Source organism: Daphnia pulicaria, chromosome 8, assembly GCF_021234035.1.
Source record: "Daphnia pulicaria isolate SC F1-1A chromosome 8, SC_F0-13Bv2, whole genome shotgun sequence".
Classification (NCBI taxonomy): Eukaryota; Metazoa; Arthropoda; class Branchiopoda; order Diplostraca; family Daphniidae; genus Daphnia; species Daphnia pulicaria.
The window spans coordinates 567,144-582,410 of NC_060920.1; the positions used below are offsets into that span (position 1 = coordinate 567,144).

Genomic DNA, 15,267 nt, shown 5'->3' on the forward strand with positions numbered 1-15,267 from the left:
TCATTATTTTGCACAACAGACGACAAACAGTCGATGAGATTACAAACGTTTTTATTCGGTCGTTGCTTAGCGAACAAAGTGGAGTTGAACGATTATTCAATTTCATTCCATTACAAGTCCATTACAAGCGACATGACGATCACCAAGGTAACACGCAAATTGTCTAAATTTAAACCAATTTCATCAGAATTGTCATTATGCAGATCGAGTTCGCCGTTCCCATGGTTTGCCAGTCGTGTGTTGACACTGTCAGCAAAGTTTTAAGTGGAGCAGAGGGGGTCAAGCATTTTGAAGTTGACTTGAGCCAGGAATGTGTGGTGGTTGAGAGCAGCTTACCTATTCATCAGTTGCACTCCCTGTTGGAAACGTCTGGCAAGCGTGTCATTGTAACAGGAGTTGGTTCAAAGAAACTAGCCTCTGCTGTTGCTGTCTTTGGCTACCCTGTTGGCTTCTCAAAGGGGCATGTTCAGGGTGTGGTGAGATTCACAGAAGTGGAGGATGATTGCATCATTGATGGAACCGTTGACGGGCTGAAACCAGGACTTCACGGTTTCCACATCTATTCCAGCGGTGACCTTAGCCGAGGCTGTGACAGCATTGGGGATCACTACAACCCTTACAATGCACCACACGGTGGACCAGATGACAACATCAAAAACAGAGTAATCAAGTATAAAGCATATTAACATCAGTATAATTTATTCAACTGTAATTAGTAGCACTTGGGAGATTTGGGCAACATTACGTCAGACGAAAGCGGAAGAGCCGCGTTTAGAATCATCGACAAATACATCAAAGTACACGATATAATCGGACGCTCACTGGCTGTGACGGCCCAAGCAGATGATCTTGGCCGAGGATCCAACGCCGAGTCGAAAGTGGACGGAAACGCCGGCGAAAGGTAAAATAAACTATCATTGCCTAGAGGTAGCACAGCAACAATGAACAAAGCACGATTGGAATTTACACCTCACAACAGAATCGGATGCGGAATAATCGCCCGCTCGGCCGGCATCCTGGAGAACACCAAGAGAATCTGCTTGTGTACAGGCCGTACGTTATGGGATGAAAATGGCTTAACGGCACAGGCATCTACTGGCTCCGCTCAAACTACTCCGAAACTTATGACATGAACTTGATCTTCGTTATTATCGTCTATGAAATAATGTTTACAAATTTGTTAAATAAGGAATTAATACGAATCACGTTCTATATGTTGTACACACCCAAATTAAGGTTCGATAATTGAACAGATTGATCGTTGTTGGCTGAATGGCTTTCGTCGCAGGTGGAACACGATTCCGACGTGTCGCTACTGCTGCTCGAAGTGTAGGATGAGGATCGAGATGATCTGGAAGACGACGAACTGGTGGAAGTGAATCCGTCCCGGACGCAATCCAAAATGGTTGTCGCTTGGGAAACCAGAGCCTCGTCTCCAGCTTTACGGGCGTGGAGAACTAACTCGACCAGCAAATCAGGATCCTGAACCCTAAGAGCGTAGACGGCAGCCAACTGAAGGCGGCCGCGACGGAACATGGCCCGGCAACATCTTCTGGCCGTGTCAAAAACAGGTTCGGCAAGGGCGTCGTCTCCTCTCACGGCGGTTAGCAAGTTGGTGATGACTCGTTCCAGGAGGTTGTCTGCCGCAGGATTAGGTTGATGCAACAGCCCATTGACTACTTTAACCAGACAGCTCAGCAGAACGTCCTCCTCGTAAAAGCTCCTCACGTTGGTCCACTTGAGTGACAAAAGGTGCTGGGCGGCCGCTTCCAATTGCTGCCATACAAGATATTCACTGCAGATGGAGAGCGAGTCCAGGGAACAGCCACCGGGCCAGCAGCTGGTCAGGAATTGGAGACACACGATAGGACCTCGTTCGAAGCAGACCAGTAAATATTGAGCCGCCGTTCTACTCGTTTGGCTGCGACACTGGGCCGCATCTGGAACACCGGGAGAACGCGATTTCTTGCGAATGCTCCGCATAGACTTGAGTCTGATTTGCGGTACCGCGGTATTATGCACAGCAGAGTCTCGAAGATTGCTGAGGTGATGGGGCAAAGCGGCCCATTTCAAGGCGAGAACCGATGGTTGGTGGCGAAGATATTGCTGCAAATGCAAAACGGGCGACCCGTCTGTTCCGCGCTGAAGTCGGAGCAAAAGCGGATTCAGTGCTCGGTCCCAACACTGCAGCTGTCCTCGCTCTCCGCATACCGTGAAAAAGGCACTTTCCCCGTGCCAGGACAAGTGAAATGGTATCTGTGTTGAAACACACACGACATAATTAGTCGATACTTGATGGAATTAGAGGATAAAATACTCACAAACGAAGACTTGATTGTGGTTATGGTATCTTTGGTTACATCCCACGTGATGATGGAGGCATCGACGCAGCCTAGCAACAGGATTTGTTCGTCTGGACTGTGGGCGTGACACCTGGGAAGAGCGGGAATCCTCAAAAGTCTCCGTTGAATTGGCTTGAAAGGCTGTTGCACATTGAAGACGGTATAATGAACACTCAACCGGCCCTGTAAACAGCGAAATTTTACTTGTAATAATTTTACTTGTTGATTATTCAAATTAAATCAAAATACCTTAGCTGAAGAGAGTAGCTCCACCACTCTCAGTTGGGCACTGTCTTTGTTGAATTCCACCGAGAACGGGTTGTGCTCGGTATAATGGCAAGCAATTAATTCGGACGTGGTGGAATAGATGAGTATATTGGCTCGATCTTCAGCCCGGACAACAGGTGCCCAGGCGAACAATTCTCCGCCTTCTCTCTCCCACCAGACGCAGATCTAATTAGCAAAAACAATTAAGATTGATTTCTGTGTGTGTGTGTGTCCCTGATGAATTCACAATTAGACTTACACTACTGTGGTTGGGAGCCAACGTGATTTTTCTCTCTTGACGCCGAGTTCCCGGACCGGGAAGCTGGACGCTATTGACCGTCACGTTGCATTGATTCAAGAGGGACGGACAAACAGTATTAAAAACGGGCTGGTTGGCAGAGATGATGGTCAGATGGGGAATTCCATGAGCAATTACAAGCAATTCTGGTGAACTACATACTGTGGGAAAATCATTTCTTTTAATTATTTGGAGTTCATTGAACAATAATACTTTTTTTATTCACTTACCAGCAACAATATCAGCTAAAAGTTTTCCTTCTAAACTCTTGTCAATAACAATTTCAATAACATCAGTCTGGTGGAGATCCACTGTGAGATGGACAATAAATCCATTGCTAAACACAATCAGCCCCAGTCCAAAGTCCAGCACAGTCCATCCCACATGAGCAATTACATGGTGTGCTAGCAGATCCTAGATTGAAGAAAAGTTAAATGCCAGTAGTTGACGTGAGGTACAAAATGATTTCAGTCAAACCTCAAATTCTATTAGACTATCCCTCAGACGTGCAGGGCGCTTGTTACTGGGTGTTGACACTTTATCACGGCTTTGGCAAAGATTCCTCTTGAGCTGGCCGTAGGGCCCTGACAACAGATCTCCATCTTTATTCGGCTGGTATCTTTAGACAAGAAACATGAGAGCTCATAATCACTCTAGTTATTTATGGGATCATAAACATTCCCGAGCTTGATAACGTACTTGAAGGCTCCAAGGTCGCAGTCTGGGATGATAACATCGTCCCTTAACGTCCAGAAGTGAGCCGACAGCTGCTGGGTGGCCATGTCACCACTATCATCTCGCTCCTTGCAGTTGATTCAATAATAACAAGTTCACAGAAGAACAGCCTATTCAAACTTGAGTTAAAAACCGAAAATTCCAAAAGAAGTTTTAGTAGGACTGGACAAGAATCAATCACACAACAATAGCTATCTTACTCAGCCGTAAATAGTAGCCTTCCCTTGCACTCACTGTAGCAGTAGCTAAACAAGAAAAAGGTATACACATTTTTTGGAAACGTGGTTTGGTTGATAGCGCTATGGCGGCCGGATTCGTTACCATAATTAAATCCACAATCGTTAAGGGAGCTTAAGCTTACCCAATTTTCCCTTGCAACCCAGATTTTTTTAGTAGTTTAATCTAATTATTTATTATATTTACAGTTGATGCTTGTTTGATAACAATCATAACATGACTCATGTTACATGAGTGAAGTAACAACGTCTCTAATGACCTATATTTGTGAACAAAGAAACTATTATTAAATATTTTTCATTTTCTAAAAACCATTCTAGTTGTATTATTTATAACCATGTAGCTATTATTAACTATTAGGATAATTTGGGATTACGATATTTACTGAAAAATCCAAGGATAGATGGCGTTAGCCAAGTGACGGGACCAGTTGAGTATTTTCGGCCCGTCGTCTGCTTGATTCGGTTTACGTTGCATGGTTGTCTAGTTTCCCGGTGAATGTCGCCAATTATCGTCCTCTTTCTTCGGTAAGGTTTTCTGTGGTCCGGTTTTTCTCTTTTAGACCTCTTGCTCACGCAGTCAAACCGGCATATTGAGTAAACTCTCGAATGGCTCCCACCATAGACGTGGCATTGATGAACTGTTGAATTCATCTTTTATCCTCGCTACCCAATTTATCTTTACTCGTTTGATTTTCCCTTTTTGAGTTAACTTTGCCTACACGTTACGGATTTCAATCACCGAGTAAGTTGATCATGGAGGAAGCGTGATTTCATGGCCATAGGGTCGGTTCAATGCGGAAGCAAATCAAGTTCGATGTCTTGACGTCTGTTCTCACGATATTCGAGCCTTTGTGTCCTTTTATTTCATAATTCATGGTCGTGTTATCAGTCGGTTTTGAGAGTGCTGTAGGGAGTGGTGGGCCACATTTACTGGTGACAGTTCTTAGTCAGCCATTTTATTTTCATGTTCAACAACTGTTGCTACATAATTTTTGTTCCAACTTTTGCTACCGTCATTTCATGCATGTTCTTTTCACTTTGTTAGACATAAAAATGGATCTTGCCTCAGTGCTGATTGGACTCACCATCTGTGCCGTCACAGCCGTTGTACTCTACTTCATTTCAGTGAAGAGTTTCCAGGTATTCTTGTTATATAATCTTGACATTTTTATGATGTGTTAAACTTTCTTTTTATTACTCTGCAGGAGAAGTCGTTTGAAGAAGTGCTGGCCGAGCAACAGCAGTTTGAGGATAGCTTGCTGAAAGGTGAAAAGTCCAACAAAGATAAAGAGAAAAAAACCAAGAAGCATGCTGTGAAAAAGAATAAAGAAAAGGAGAAAGGAAAGAATCATGGAAATGCTCCTTCTGCTGCCCAATCCGTTCCCTTTGAAGAAAAACTGCATGTGGAATTTGAACCTGACGCTGAAGTCATCCCTGAGGAGCCCATTGCAGTGAATGTGGAAAAGAAAAAGAGTGACAAAAAAGAGAAAGTAACCTTGAGCTCAAGTATGTCCTTGAAGAGATATTAAAATAATTCCCGTTTATTTACAGGTTAAGCCAATTTTGCGGAATCGTGATCAGGTTACAACCGAAACGTTTGATCCAGACGTAGATTCTATAAATCATTTTATGGAACATCCACCCAAAGACGACGTGGAACTCAAAGTAAAAGATAAAGAAAAGACGAACAAGAAAGCCAAAGTTGTCATTGAAGAAAAGGTTGTTGCATCCGAAGCGCCGATTGTCGAAGCCGCTCCTGTTAAAGAAGTGGCATTTAACGTCGCACGCGGTAATAACAATCCGAGCAGTGCCTCGGCTCCAGTCGCCCCGCAACAACAACCCGGAACACCCAAGAAGCAACGCAAGAGGAATGCCAAAACTGATTCGCTCGATACGGCTGATGGTGGCGAAGAACTTCTTTTGCAGTTGGGAGGAACCGAAAAACTTCTGTCTGCCCTCCGTCAATTGCCGCTGACATCCTCTGAATTGCAAACTATGATCGAAGTACTTCTCAACCGACAACAAGAGGCTTCAGGCACCGTTGAATCGGAATGGATGGAGCGTGGCGGCCGCCTGGATCCGATCGGAGCACTTAGGAAGCAGCTAGCCGACAAAGAGAAAGCGTTACAAGAGGAATTGGAAGAGAAGCAAGCGTATCAGAACAAGGTAAAATTGAATTGTACTATTGCCGTGTTCAATTATTATTGAAAAAAAAACCGTGGGTAAATTTTCGTTTCGATTTTCAGTTGCGCACACTGGGAACCGAAATGACCACCGAGCGGACACGGGCTGCAGCGGCACGGAAGCAACTCGAAGAATCTTTGGCTAGGCAAACGGCAGAGATGCAGATGTTATCCGTTCGACTCCAACAAACAACTGAGCAACACGTGGCGGAGGTTAATGCTCTACGAGTTGCGGTCCAACAAGCCCAGAAGGCGTCTCAAACGTCGGAAGAACACCTCCGTCAGCTGCAGCGTTTGCAGGACGAAAAGAACCAATTTGACGCTAGATTCGCCACTGCCCAGCAAATGCAACAAGAAATGGGTGCTCGCGTTCAACAGCTGGAGGATTTCTTGATGCACAAGGAACAACAATTGATGGAACAAGCCAATCAAATGGCAATCATTGGCGGCAAGTTGCAAGAATCGGAACAAGCACGAAATGGACAAAGTCACGAAGTGCAGCGCGAAGTTGCTCAGTTGCGAGAAGCGCTTCAAGCTGCTGAAGCCCAGTCATTGCACACGGCTCATGACGCCCGTGTCCGCCTGGAAGAGATGGAACGGACAAAGGAGCTATTGGAAAATCGCATTACTAAAGTCGATCGCGACCTAGCGATGGAACGAAGCCTGGCCGCCCAAAATGAAGAACGCATCCGACAGGAAGTATCTCGCCTTTGTTTAGAAAATCAGGCTCTTAATCTCCAGTTGACCAACGCGACCCAGAATCGACAGGAAGATGACTCCAAATGGGCGGCTGTCCAGGAACAGATGCAAGTTGAACGTAATCAAATGGCTGCGAAAGAGTCTGAAGTACAGAAAGAGCTGGAACATTTGCGTAGTGAAATCAACTCTCTCAATCAACAATTGTCAAACACATCCCAAAGCCGACAGAATGATGATGTCAAATTGGCAGCTATTCAGGAGCAGATGCAAGTTGAACGTAACCAAATGGCCGCCAAAGAAGCAGAAGCACAGAAAGATCTGGAACACCTAAAGAGTGAAATTAATTCTCTTAATCTACAGTTATCCAGCTCATCCCAAAACCGACAAGATGATGATGTTAAATTGGCAGCTATTCAGGAGCAGATGCAGGTTGAACGTAACCAATTGGCCGCCAAAGAGTCCGAAGCACAGAAAGAATTGGAACAGTTGAGGAGTGAAACTCAGTCCCTCACTCAGCAGCTGAATGAAACAAAACAGAACGAGCAGGATCGCCAGAATAAACTTGATGTAGAGCTGAAGAGTAAGGACGAAGAATTGGAAACCCAAAAGCGGAAAAACAATGAACTTCGTGACAAAAATTACAAAGCCATGGATGCCCTTGCCGCTGCTGAAAAGGCTCTTGTTGAATTGAAAAAATCCAGCAGCAGTGCGAAGAATGTCCCCAGTCCAGTTGAAATTAATCAGGCCATTGGTGCCGGCCTGCAACGAGTCTTTCCCGAGTTGTCCTTTGACGCATCCGCATCACCAGCCGCGTTTGCCGAATCTCTCTCCAGTCAAATGACACGATCGCTTGAACGACTCCAGAGTGAGGAACAGTCGAAAGCTCAGGCTCAAGTACTCCATTACAAGACGGTCCTCTCACAGACGGAAGAGTTACTCAACCGACTCCAGAGTCGCGTAGAAGCTGAAGAGACGTCTTGGAAAGTGAAGCTGACTCAAATCGAATCTGATTTGCTGACCGTGAAACAAGAGAAAGAGTTTTGGATGGATCAGTGCCAGAAGCAGGAAGCCCAGCAACAACAACAAACATCTGAAGTGGATGTCCAACCACTCAATGCCCAAATTGAATCTCTTCAAAAAGAAAAAGATCATCTATTACAAGTTGGTTGAATTTAACTGTTGGTTTATCATTAAGTGCTAAATATTATTTGATTGATGAAATAGGAGATTGAAAAAGAACGCCAAGCAGCAGCAGAACTGGCATCTCAGTCTGGAAGTCATCGAGACCAATTGCAAGCTGTAGAATCACAGCTGGCCGAAGAGAGAAAATCAGTTCAGCAGTTGCGGGACCAGCTGGACCAAGCCAAGGTAACATAGAGTTAGTGTGTTTCTTCTTCTTTCTCGAGTGTTGATTTCTCTCAAACAAAACAAAAAAAAAACTACTTGGCCGGGGAGCGCAGGCTCAGTTGTCGGCCACAAAGGTAGGTTCCATCGGCTTCATGGTGGGCTGGGCAAAGAGCTCAGCGGCTACAGTGGCCGCAGCCACGGCTAGGAAAAACAGCCTTAACTCAGAGAATGTTTCTTCAGAGGCCAACCCGCCATCGCCACAGGTTAGCCACACAAACTCACTGCCCCGTTTGCCTCCTTTCTGTCGTTTTTCTCTTGTTCTTCTTTGCAGTGGCTTTTTTCTTTTTCCACACTTTCTACTAACAACCTCCTTTTCATTCCTCAATTTGTTTTCTCTTTCCGTTATTTTTCCGTCAGACTCCTCGTCCATCCCTTTGCGTGGCACCTGGGTACTGGGAGGTCTAGATCAACCTTATCTAGTACACCAGACGGGCTTTGTATTTGAATCAAAGGTGTTGCGTCTTTCCCTAACGTTGTGCCGCGCGGCATTAACCTCGTTATATTTTTCTCTATAAAAATTAGACGCACAATGTTTTTCACACTTGACACCCGGAAATATTGGTGGACTACATTTCATTTTTATTTTATTTTTTTAATATTCATAACAGAAGGATGAAGCAGCGACCAAATCTGCAGCAGCGACCACCAATGGTAACGGAACCAAGGCTGAATCACCAGTGGAAGAGGTACAGACTCAATAATTTTTTTTCACACATTTCATTGGGTGTATTGTTGAATGTGCATTGGACTTGTCTCATTCACGACTAACTCATGTGCCGTGCTTTTTTTATTCTCTCAATCACCTTCTTGTCCTGTGGGGATTGTCTATAAAATTAACATAAATAATGACACAAAAAAAGCCGATTACGACAGTGAAGATGGGCAGCAACGGTCAGAAAAGCAAAAATCGGAAGAAAAAGGTACCGTGTAGCTTTAACGAAAGGCTGAAAAAGTATCAGACTTGTAGTATTAGCTGTAGATAGACATTTTCTTTCTTACCATCGTGCTTCATGATTTCTCCGTTTCTTTTCTCTGGTTTCTTCTTGTAATTTTGTATTTTCTCCTTCGTTGGTATTATGCCCCCCGTAACATTCAATTAAAACAAGCACTCTACTACTACTTCTTCTTCCACCAATCTACTTGATCACAAAGTTGGCGACTTTAATTTGGCTGATCCCGCTAAAAAACACTCCGTAGGTAAATTAGTTGTAGTATTGTGCATATTGGGATTTCGGTTTGGTTTTGCTTCAATCATTTCCCCTGTATTTATTGTGTTTTTTTTGTTTTGTTTTGTTTTTAAATTCCTATCGGGTTGACCAGTTTAATAATTGAATCTGCATTTTTAAAATTTATTCGCAGGCTGCTTCTCATTTCGAAAGCTGAAACCACGAGCTTAGTGTGAAATAACGCGTCCCTGGGAAACGGACCCTGGATGGAGGAGAGCACCAGATCGAGCTTGATTATTCATTTCTTGGTTTTATTTTCTTGTCTCCCTCCCTTCTACGTTAAAAAAAAAACCTATCCCCCATTCCTCTTGAGTGAAGAAGTCTGTATTTTCAAAGAGAACAAGTAATCCTGCTTCCACTAACACTTTTTTCTTGGATTCGTCGGACTCCTCGTGTTACTTTTTTTTTCCCTTTTCAGTCGTCATCCACCAACATATTTTCGAAATCGCCCGTTTCTCAACAGGTGGTTTTGTAAACAGTAAATGAATTCCTTCGGGTCAGAACTCTTCATCTAAATCGTTAGTCAATGAAAACAAATTGAAAAACTAACACCCTCTTCTCCACCGTTTAGAGCGATGACATTTATTCGCCCCCTTTATTTCCCTGTGTACTGTGGGGCCTAATGAGATGATTGTCTCTTTCTGTTGAGTTAATTGAACAAAACAAGAATACCAATCCCAGAGTCAAATACTGTTTGTGTCTGGCTGTAATTTCCAATGACCGGTTTTCGTTGATCCCGTTTCACACACCCCTCTGTACTCGCCAGCCTAGCTCTCTTTTCTTCTTTATTCTCTCTTGTTTTGGGTTTTGATATTTCGTTGATGTTTAAGAAGTTTTTTTCCACCACCCTCTGCTCCCTGGCCTCCCCCTATTATATCGCATCCTCCTATGATGCCCAAAGCCATGTATACAACAACTCTGTTACATCGGACTGAAATACATCAGCATTCCTAACCTCTAAATTAGGTCCCTGGTTATTAGTCGAAGACACTCACCGCAAACCTTTTTGTAGAATCTAATGGATCCAGAACAAAAAGTAAGATGTAATTATTTTATTTTATAATTAAAACTTACATGGCTACTGTTTGCATTTACTTAGGAATAACTACTTTTAACGGTCTACACTGTCCAGGAACTATCGTGAATGGGAATCCTATCAAATTTCGACTAATTGTTTGACCAACTACGTCCGAATAACAGGATTCCCAGTTTTGGTCTGCTGGTTTCCTCTTATCCTCTTGCATTTGGATATTATTCAACATTTCCTTTCTAGTGTAGCCTTGTTTTTAGTCATAACATTTTTTTTATCGAATACTGCCACTGCGCATAAATCACTAGCACATGCATCTATGGCATCTATAGTTTACTTGACATCTTAGGGTTATGTTTATTTTTCTTTATCATATCTTATCGTGAACCTTGTAAACCTCAAAAAGCGTGTAGTCTAAAGAAGCTTTACTTTAAGATTTTGTTAGGTGAAATTTGACGACCTCTTATTTGAAGCATTGACAAAATTTGAGTTAAGTTTAATAGTTTTTTTTACTCCCTAAAACAAGAGGTCAGACCATCCAAACCTAGGTAGTTGAACTTAAAATCTGAAACAGTTGTTAACCAAAAATATGAGGAACCCAAATCTTTTTATCTGTCCACGGGAACAAGGAAACCTCTCGGTCTACGCATCACGGTACCTATTTGTCTTTTTTCTACCTGACAAACTCATGACCTTTCTCAATCTACAAGTTGTTGACCTCTTTTCACCTGTCTTATTTTTAAAGGCCTCAACACAAAACCTGCGAGTCGCCATCGGGTCATCTCAGGTCATTGCCTGGACCAACCAGAAGAAAGAGAAGAAAGCAAACGAGGAAGTAAAAAAAGGTGGATCTCAATTGTTTTTATCTGAGATATTTTCCAGCTCCCATCCGCAGTTGGAGTTGAGCCGCGCAGGATCAACGACGTCCGCATTTATTTCGCACCCAACTCAACTTCATCATCGGTCAAGATTCGGACATAATTATTTTCAATATTGTTGACGCTCTCATTGCCATATCGACAGCCTTAAGGTAATCCCTACTTTTTTTTAAATTGAAATTTACTTTCCTTTAGATTGTGCATATTTGAGTAGAAAATAATTTTATTGCGAATGTGTGTGAGTAAATGTTTAGCTACATGTATTTTAAAAATGACAGATGAAGCCGAAATCCATCTTAGTGACGTCATGGATGCTTGCGTTCTACCTGTGTGCCTTCCAAACATTCGTCTCCGTTGCCCTTAGTGAAGAAACCGATGTGAAACGATATACCTACGAGACGGGAATTCCCAAACAGGAGGCAGCGATTAATGAAACGGACGTGAATGCAGTTGAAAATCCGGACCCAAACTCTTCTACAGATCCAAATTCTGCTACAGATCCCGGCACAGACTCGGTTATTACCAATCCAGACCCAAATTCGGTTAACAATCAAGAGACAACCTCGGGTACAAATCCAGAGACGAATAATTCTCCGCCAATAGACATCGGCAGCAACATCTTGACGGGTATCTCCATCACATCTGCTGTCCTAACAATCCTGGAAGGAATTGACCGACGAATCTTGCCTCAGCCGACGACAGCGTTGGACATTTTAGACAGCGTGAGGCGTTTGGAAGATCTCATTCGTCCCAACGACGAAGGCCAATACAAGAAGGCAGAAGATACTATTTCGAGAGCTCTATACGACATGGGTGTCATGATGGCCGGAGTTGGGCGGCAAGGCACTATCGAGTCCTCAGCGTTTCAGGAACTGTTGTGGCTGGAACGGGCGCGTCTCATTGATGGCAACATTATTTTACTCATGGAAGGCTTACTTGGCCAACCAGTGGCCGGAGCTGATATCATGGAAAATATTCAAAACGACTTGAAGGTAAATTCAATTTTCCTTTCTGAGACTGACGCATAGGAATTCTAGTTCATACTTGACAATCATTTTTATTTTCAGTGTGACGCCATGGATGTTTCGGAAAAGGTGAGCAGATATAACGATCTCATCGAAAGTGGATCGATTGCCTTTAACCATTTCGCTAAGCTAGGACAAATGTCGGAACTGTAAGATAATTCCCTTAAAATAATGAATACAGAGTAGGCATGTTTATTAATTCAAAATTTGATTTGATCAGGGAAACGGGTCGGAGAAGAGCTGCCTTCAGGCAACGGAATCTGAGGGTTCAGGCTCGTAACGTAAAGGTGGTAGAAGAATGTTTCCAGCGGCAATTAAATAAAGTCCCAAGCGAATCCTCAACGTCCGAAGAAGTTGCCCTAAATGTTGGACAAGCCATGTCTGAACTTTATCCATTGCCGACACGGTGGATCGTCGCTGCGTACGCGGACGATGACGGAGTGTCTCGTGGCGCTGTCAAACCGATGAAGTCTAAACTTTCTGCCGATTTCAACGTCGTCATCAACGGCTTTCGCGTGGCATTGTTCCCGTTCTTGGATGGCAAAATGCCAAAAATGATTGACGGTCGCCGCGTGGATCGGTTCTGCAACCTACCCGTGCAAGGCGCTGGACAAATGCCAATTTGTGACGTCGGCAGCACCGACGGAGAATATGTCTTCGATGAAATAAGACGACTCGGCATCGTTCCTGATCCTTTTGATTTGATTGTTGTCCCTTCCGGTGGCCAACTGAGCGTCACGACTGTTCCGTACGGTAGTTTACCGCCATTTTTCGCTAAACAGTATCCCGATTTCGACATTGTGGTGTTTTAATTTAAACATTTGATTGAATCCTGAAATGTGTTGTTTAGCTAACTTATTTTTTTGAATTGTAATCAACCTTCTGTCTTGTGATGTATTTTACCTATAAATTGCCAATACAAATCTTGTATTTGATAAAACTAACAAATTAAATTAACTAGCACTAACTAGCACTAACTAGCAGTTCAATGAAAACTAAAGAAATACTTTGTAAAAAAAATTTGAATTTCCTACTAGCGGTGGCGATTGAAAGCTCGTAACTACTACCGTCGTCTGACCCGTGGTGAGAAAAGACTTCCAACTTTCAATTTATGTTTATCAACAAGTCATCAGACAGCTGATTCTTTTTCCCTGTTTTTCTCTTTTCAGTCATTCATTAATTCATTTCTTGCACTCAAAGCTTGAAATGGACGATTCTATTACACCCAACAAGTTTCATGACTGTCACATATTTAGTCTGTCGTCACAGGGCAGTATTTATACGTTGTGTCGACTACCCAATCCAAATCCTTACGGTCGTATTCGATTACTAGCAGCATCTTTACGTAGACCAGTCTTCTTGCTAGAATTCAATCACGGCTACAAGGAGTCTTTAGTTCCCTATTCCAGAGAGCTCAGTTTTACATATCTTCCAGGTAAAAGCTTGTTTGTAGTCTTCTGTCAACATATGGCTTTTTTCTAGCTTCAATTTTGTTTGTTTTCAGGAAATGCCGAAATTGTGTCTATCACATCATTTTCCAAGCCTGGATCAAGCAACACTGTTATTGGAGTTGCCTACATCAAAGTATTTTCTTTAACACTACAAGAAGCAATATAAATAATGAAACTTGAGCTTTGAATGCAGGTTGGCAATACAGAAACTGGCCAATGTCTCAACATTTTCACTGTAAAGGAAAGTGGATCAGATTTGAATGCTGATGGTCTTGCCTTTTCCTGTTCATTTGAGATCAACTTTATTCCATATCACCTCACTCATTGTCTTTGTTCCAACGAAGTATTATTTCAATCAGACACAGAATAAGCCTTTATATTTTTAAGATATTTTTATTATAATGATTTTGTAGGTTACCATTGTACTCAGCGGTAGCGATAACCGAGTTCATCTTTTTACCGAAGATTCCAACACTCACATTGCTCAAGAAAAAATTGCTAGTGATGAATTTCCAGAATTTGGAAATGAATTTCCTAGTGTTGTTCTTTGGATCGAATTTCATATCTTGAAAGAAAAATCTCTCCGTTTGACTGCTGTGGGATGTGAATGTGGAGGTTTTTTCTTGTACGTCGTCGATACCGAATCTAATTCCATAAAATCTTATGCCAATGTGAATCACGGAACGTCCGTCACGTCATCTAAATTTTTCGATTCTTCCGACTCGATTCATCTGTTGGTAACCAGCTCGCTTTTACCAGCCACGGTTTATCGGTAATATTCAGCGGTCCTTGTTGATAGTATATTACTTATAAGTTAATTTGATCATTTTTTAAATTGGGTCAATAGGAATGTTTTGGAGAACCAGCTGAACGATTCTGTGATATTAGTCGGCAGCGATAAACATGATGTCCTCACATGCAGCATAGTCTGCGACATTCACATGGACCAGCAGCCCACCATTCTGCTAGGTACCTACGGTCAAGAGCTCCTGGCCTATCGGCCCGAAAATCTCGAATGGTCTTTGGCTTGGCAAAGGAGTTTCAGTCATCCAATACTGGCTCTCGACTACTGTGATGTAACGGGCGACGGAGTTCGTGAACTCGTCGCTTTAACCACAAGGGGGGTCCAGATTCTTCAGGTAACTTATCGCAAATACGTTTCACAATAATGTTAAAGGTTAAAATAATTTTATTACTTTTCAGCACGATCTGGAGGAAGTTGTAGTCCTCTTTTTGAAACGCCATTCTTTATCAAATCTGCAAAAAAAGTAGTAAAATAACTTCTTACTTTATTCTTTTCGAGCCTTCCGCTCCATTTCACATTTCCTCGTTTGTAACTTTTACTATTTACATTGGGTGTTTTATGCTGCCATCCACTTAAGACTTAACATTATACTGTATGTAAAATTAAAATAGAAAACACATCCTCATTGTAAATAAATTGTCAGCCTCCTGTTATTAGCAAGGTAGGCTGTTTGTGATTGTTG

General features: G+C 42.7%; 5 protein-coding genes across 12 annotated transcripts; 4 read left to right on the top strand and 1 right to left on the bottom strand.

Annotated features, from left to right (window-relative positions):
- Positions 1-19: 19 nt before the first annotated feature.
- LOC124310749 (copper chaperone for superoxide dismutase-like) lies at positions 20-1,210 on the top strand. The gene is made up of 4 exons (XM_046774715.1): positions 20-147; positions 204-662; positions 720-901; positions 980-1,210. The coding sequence occupies exons 1-4, from the start codon at positions 34-36 to the stop codon at positions 1,131-1,133; spliced, it is 909 nt and encodes a 302-aa protein (XP_046630671.1). The 5' UTR covers positions 20-33; the 3' UTR covers positions 1,134-1,210.
- Positions 683-3,932, bottom strand: LOC124310746 (WD repeat-containing and planar cell polarity effector protein fritz-like). Of its 2 annotated transcripts, none has more exons than XM_046774710.1 (9): positions 3,843-3,932; positions 3,607-3,761; positions 3,385-3,526; positions 3,138-3,321; positions 2,869-3,068; positions 2,592-2,795; positions 2,322-2,525; positions 1,227-2,256; positions 683-1,155 (listed from the first exon to the last, which is right to left on the bottom strand). In XM_046774710.1, the coding sequence occupies exons 2-9, from the start codon at positions 3,687-3,689 to the stop codon at positions 1,106-1,108; spliced, it is 2,097 nt and encodes a 698-aa protein (XP_046630666.1). In that variant the 5' UTR covers positions 3,690-3,761; positions 3,843-3,932; the 3' UTR covers positions 683-1,105. The 2 variants fall into 2 exon arrangements, with proteins under 2 accessions (XP_046630666.1, XP_046630668.1); XM_046774712.1 differs by having other exon boundaries at positions 3,607-3,710; positions 3,776-3,868.
- LOC124310745 (kinectin-like) lies at positions 3,770-10,358 on the top strand. Of its 7 annotated transcripts, none has more exons than XM_046774705.1 (10): positions 3,770-3,902; positions 4,927-5,021; positions 5,087-5,371; positions 5,433-6,047; positions 6,128-7,924; positions 7,988-8,131; positions 8,224-8,373; positions 8,779-8,856; positions 9,031-9,090; positions 9,530-10,358. In XM_046774705.1, exons 2-10 carry the CDS (start codon positions 4,935-4,937, stop codon positions 9,551-9,553), a joined length of 3,240 nt encoding a protein of 1,079 aa, XP_046630661.1. In that variant the 5' UTR covers positions 3,770-3,902; positions 4,927-4,934; the 3' UTR covers positions 9,554-10,358. The 7 variants fall into 7 exon arrangements, with proteins under 7 accessions (XP_046630661.1, XP_046630660.1, XP_046630659.1 ...); XM_046774704.1 differs by lacking the exon at positions 3,770-3,902 and adding an exon at positions 4,306-4,406; XM_046774703.1 differs by lacking the exon at positions 3,770-3,902 and adding an exon at positions 4,413-4,623.
- Positions 10,359-10,833: 475 nt separating this feature from the next.
- LOC124310747 lies at positions 10,834-13,242 on the top strand. The gene is made up of 5 exons (XM_046774713.1): positions 10,834-11,080; positions 11,172-11,456; positions 11,583-12,296; positions 12,372-12,478; positions 12,550-13,242. Exons 3-5 carry the CDS (start codon positions 11,583-11,585, stop codon positions 13,139-13,141), a joined length of 1,413 nt encoding a protein of 470 aa, XP_046630669.1. The 5' UTR covers positions 10,834-11,080; positions 11,172-11,456; the 3' UTR covers positions 13,142-13,242.
- A 190-nt stretch (positions 13,243-13,432) lies between these two features.
- Positions 13,433-15,175, top strand: LOC124310748 (KICSTOR complex protein kaptin-like). The gene is made up of 6 exons (XM_046774714.1): positions 13,433-13,764; positions 13,834-13,913; positions 13,974-14,123; positions 14,194-14,552; positions 14,628-14,919; positions 14,984-15,175. Exons 1-6 carry the CDS (start codon positions 13,536-13,538, stop codon positions 15,050-15,052), a joined length of 1,179 nt encoding a protein of 392 aa, XP_046630670.1. The 5' UTR covers positions 13,433-13,535; the 3' UTR covers positions 15,053-15,175.
- The last annotated feature ends 92 nt before the right edge of the window (positions 15,176-15,267 follow it).

Coding starts and splice junctions, on each gene's coding strand:
- LOC124310749 (XM_046774715.1), top strand. CDS start 34: ATGAGATTACAAACGTTTTTATTCGGTCGTTGCTTAGCGAACAAAGTG. Junction 148..203: donor GCGACATGACGATCACCAAG/GTAACACGCAAA, acceptor GTCATTATGCAG/ATCGAGTTCGCCGTTCCCAT. Junction 663..719: donor ATGACAACATCAAAAACAGA/GTAATCAAGTAT, acceptor TGTAATTAGTAG/CACTTGGGAGATTTGGGCAA.
- LOC124310746 (XM_046774710.1), bottom strand. CDS start 3,689: ATGGCCACCCAGCAGCTGTCGGCTCACTTCTGGACGTTAAGGGACGAT. Junction 2,526..2,591: donor AGCTACTCTCTTCAGCTAAG/GTATTTTGATTT, acceptor CGCTGTTTACAG/GGCCGGTTGAGTGTTCATTA. Junction 2,257..2,321: donor CCACAATCAAGTCTTCGTTT/GTGAGTATTTTA, acceptor GTTTCAACACAG/ATACCATTTCACTTGTCCTG.
- LOC124310745 (XM_046774705.1), top strand. CDS start 4,935: ATGGATCTTGCCTCAGTGCTGATTGGACTCACCATCTGTGCCGTCACA. Junction 5,022..5,086: donor TTTCAGTGAAGAGTTTCCAG/GTATTCTTGTTA, acceptor ATTACTCTGCAG/GAGAAGTCGTTTGAAGAAGT. Junction 9,091..9,529: donor GCAAAAATCGGAAGAAAAAG/GTACCGTGTAGC, acceptor ATTTATTCGCAG/GCTGCTTCTCATTTCGAAAG.
- LOC124310747 (XM_046774713.1), top strand. CDS start 11,583: ATGAAGCCGAAATCCATCTTAGTGACGTCATGGATGCTTGCGTTCTAC. Junction 12,297..12,371: donor ATATTCAAAACGACTTGAAG/GTAAATTCAATT, acceptor TTTTATTTTCAG/TGTGACGCCATGGATGTTTC. Junction 12,479..12,549: donor CTAGGACAAATGTCGGAACT/GTAAGATAATTC, acceptor TGATTTGATCAG/GGAAACGGGTCGGAGAAGAG.
- LOC124310748 (XM_046774714.1), top strand. CDS start 13,536: ATGGACGATTCTATTACACCCAACAAGTTTCATGACTGTCACATATTT. Junction 13,765..13,833: donor CAGTTTTACATATCTTCCAG/GTAAAAGCTTGT, acceptor GTTTGTTTTCAG/GAAATGCCGAAATTGTGTCT. Junction 14,920..14,983: donor GGGGGGTCCAGATTCTTCAG/GTAACTTATCGC, acceptor ATTACTTTTCAG/CACGATCTGGAGGAAGTTGT.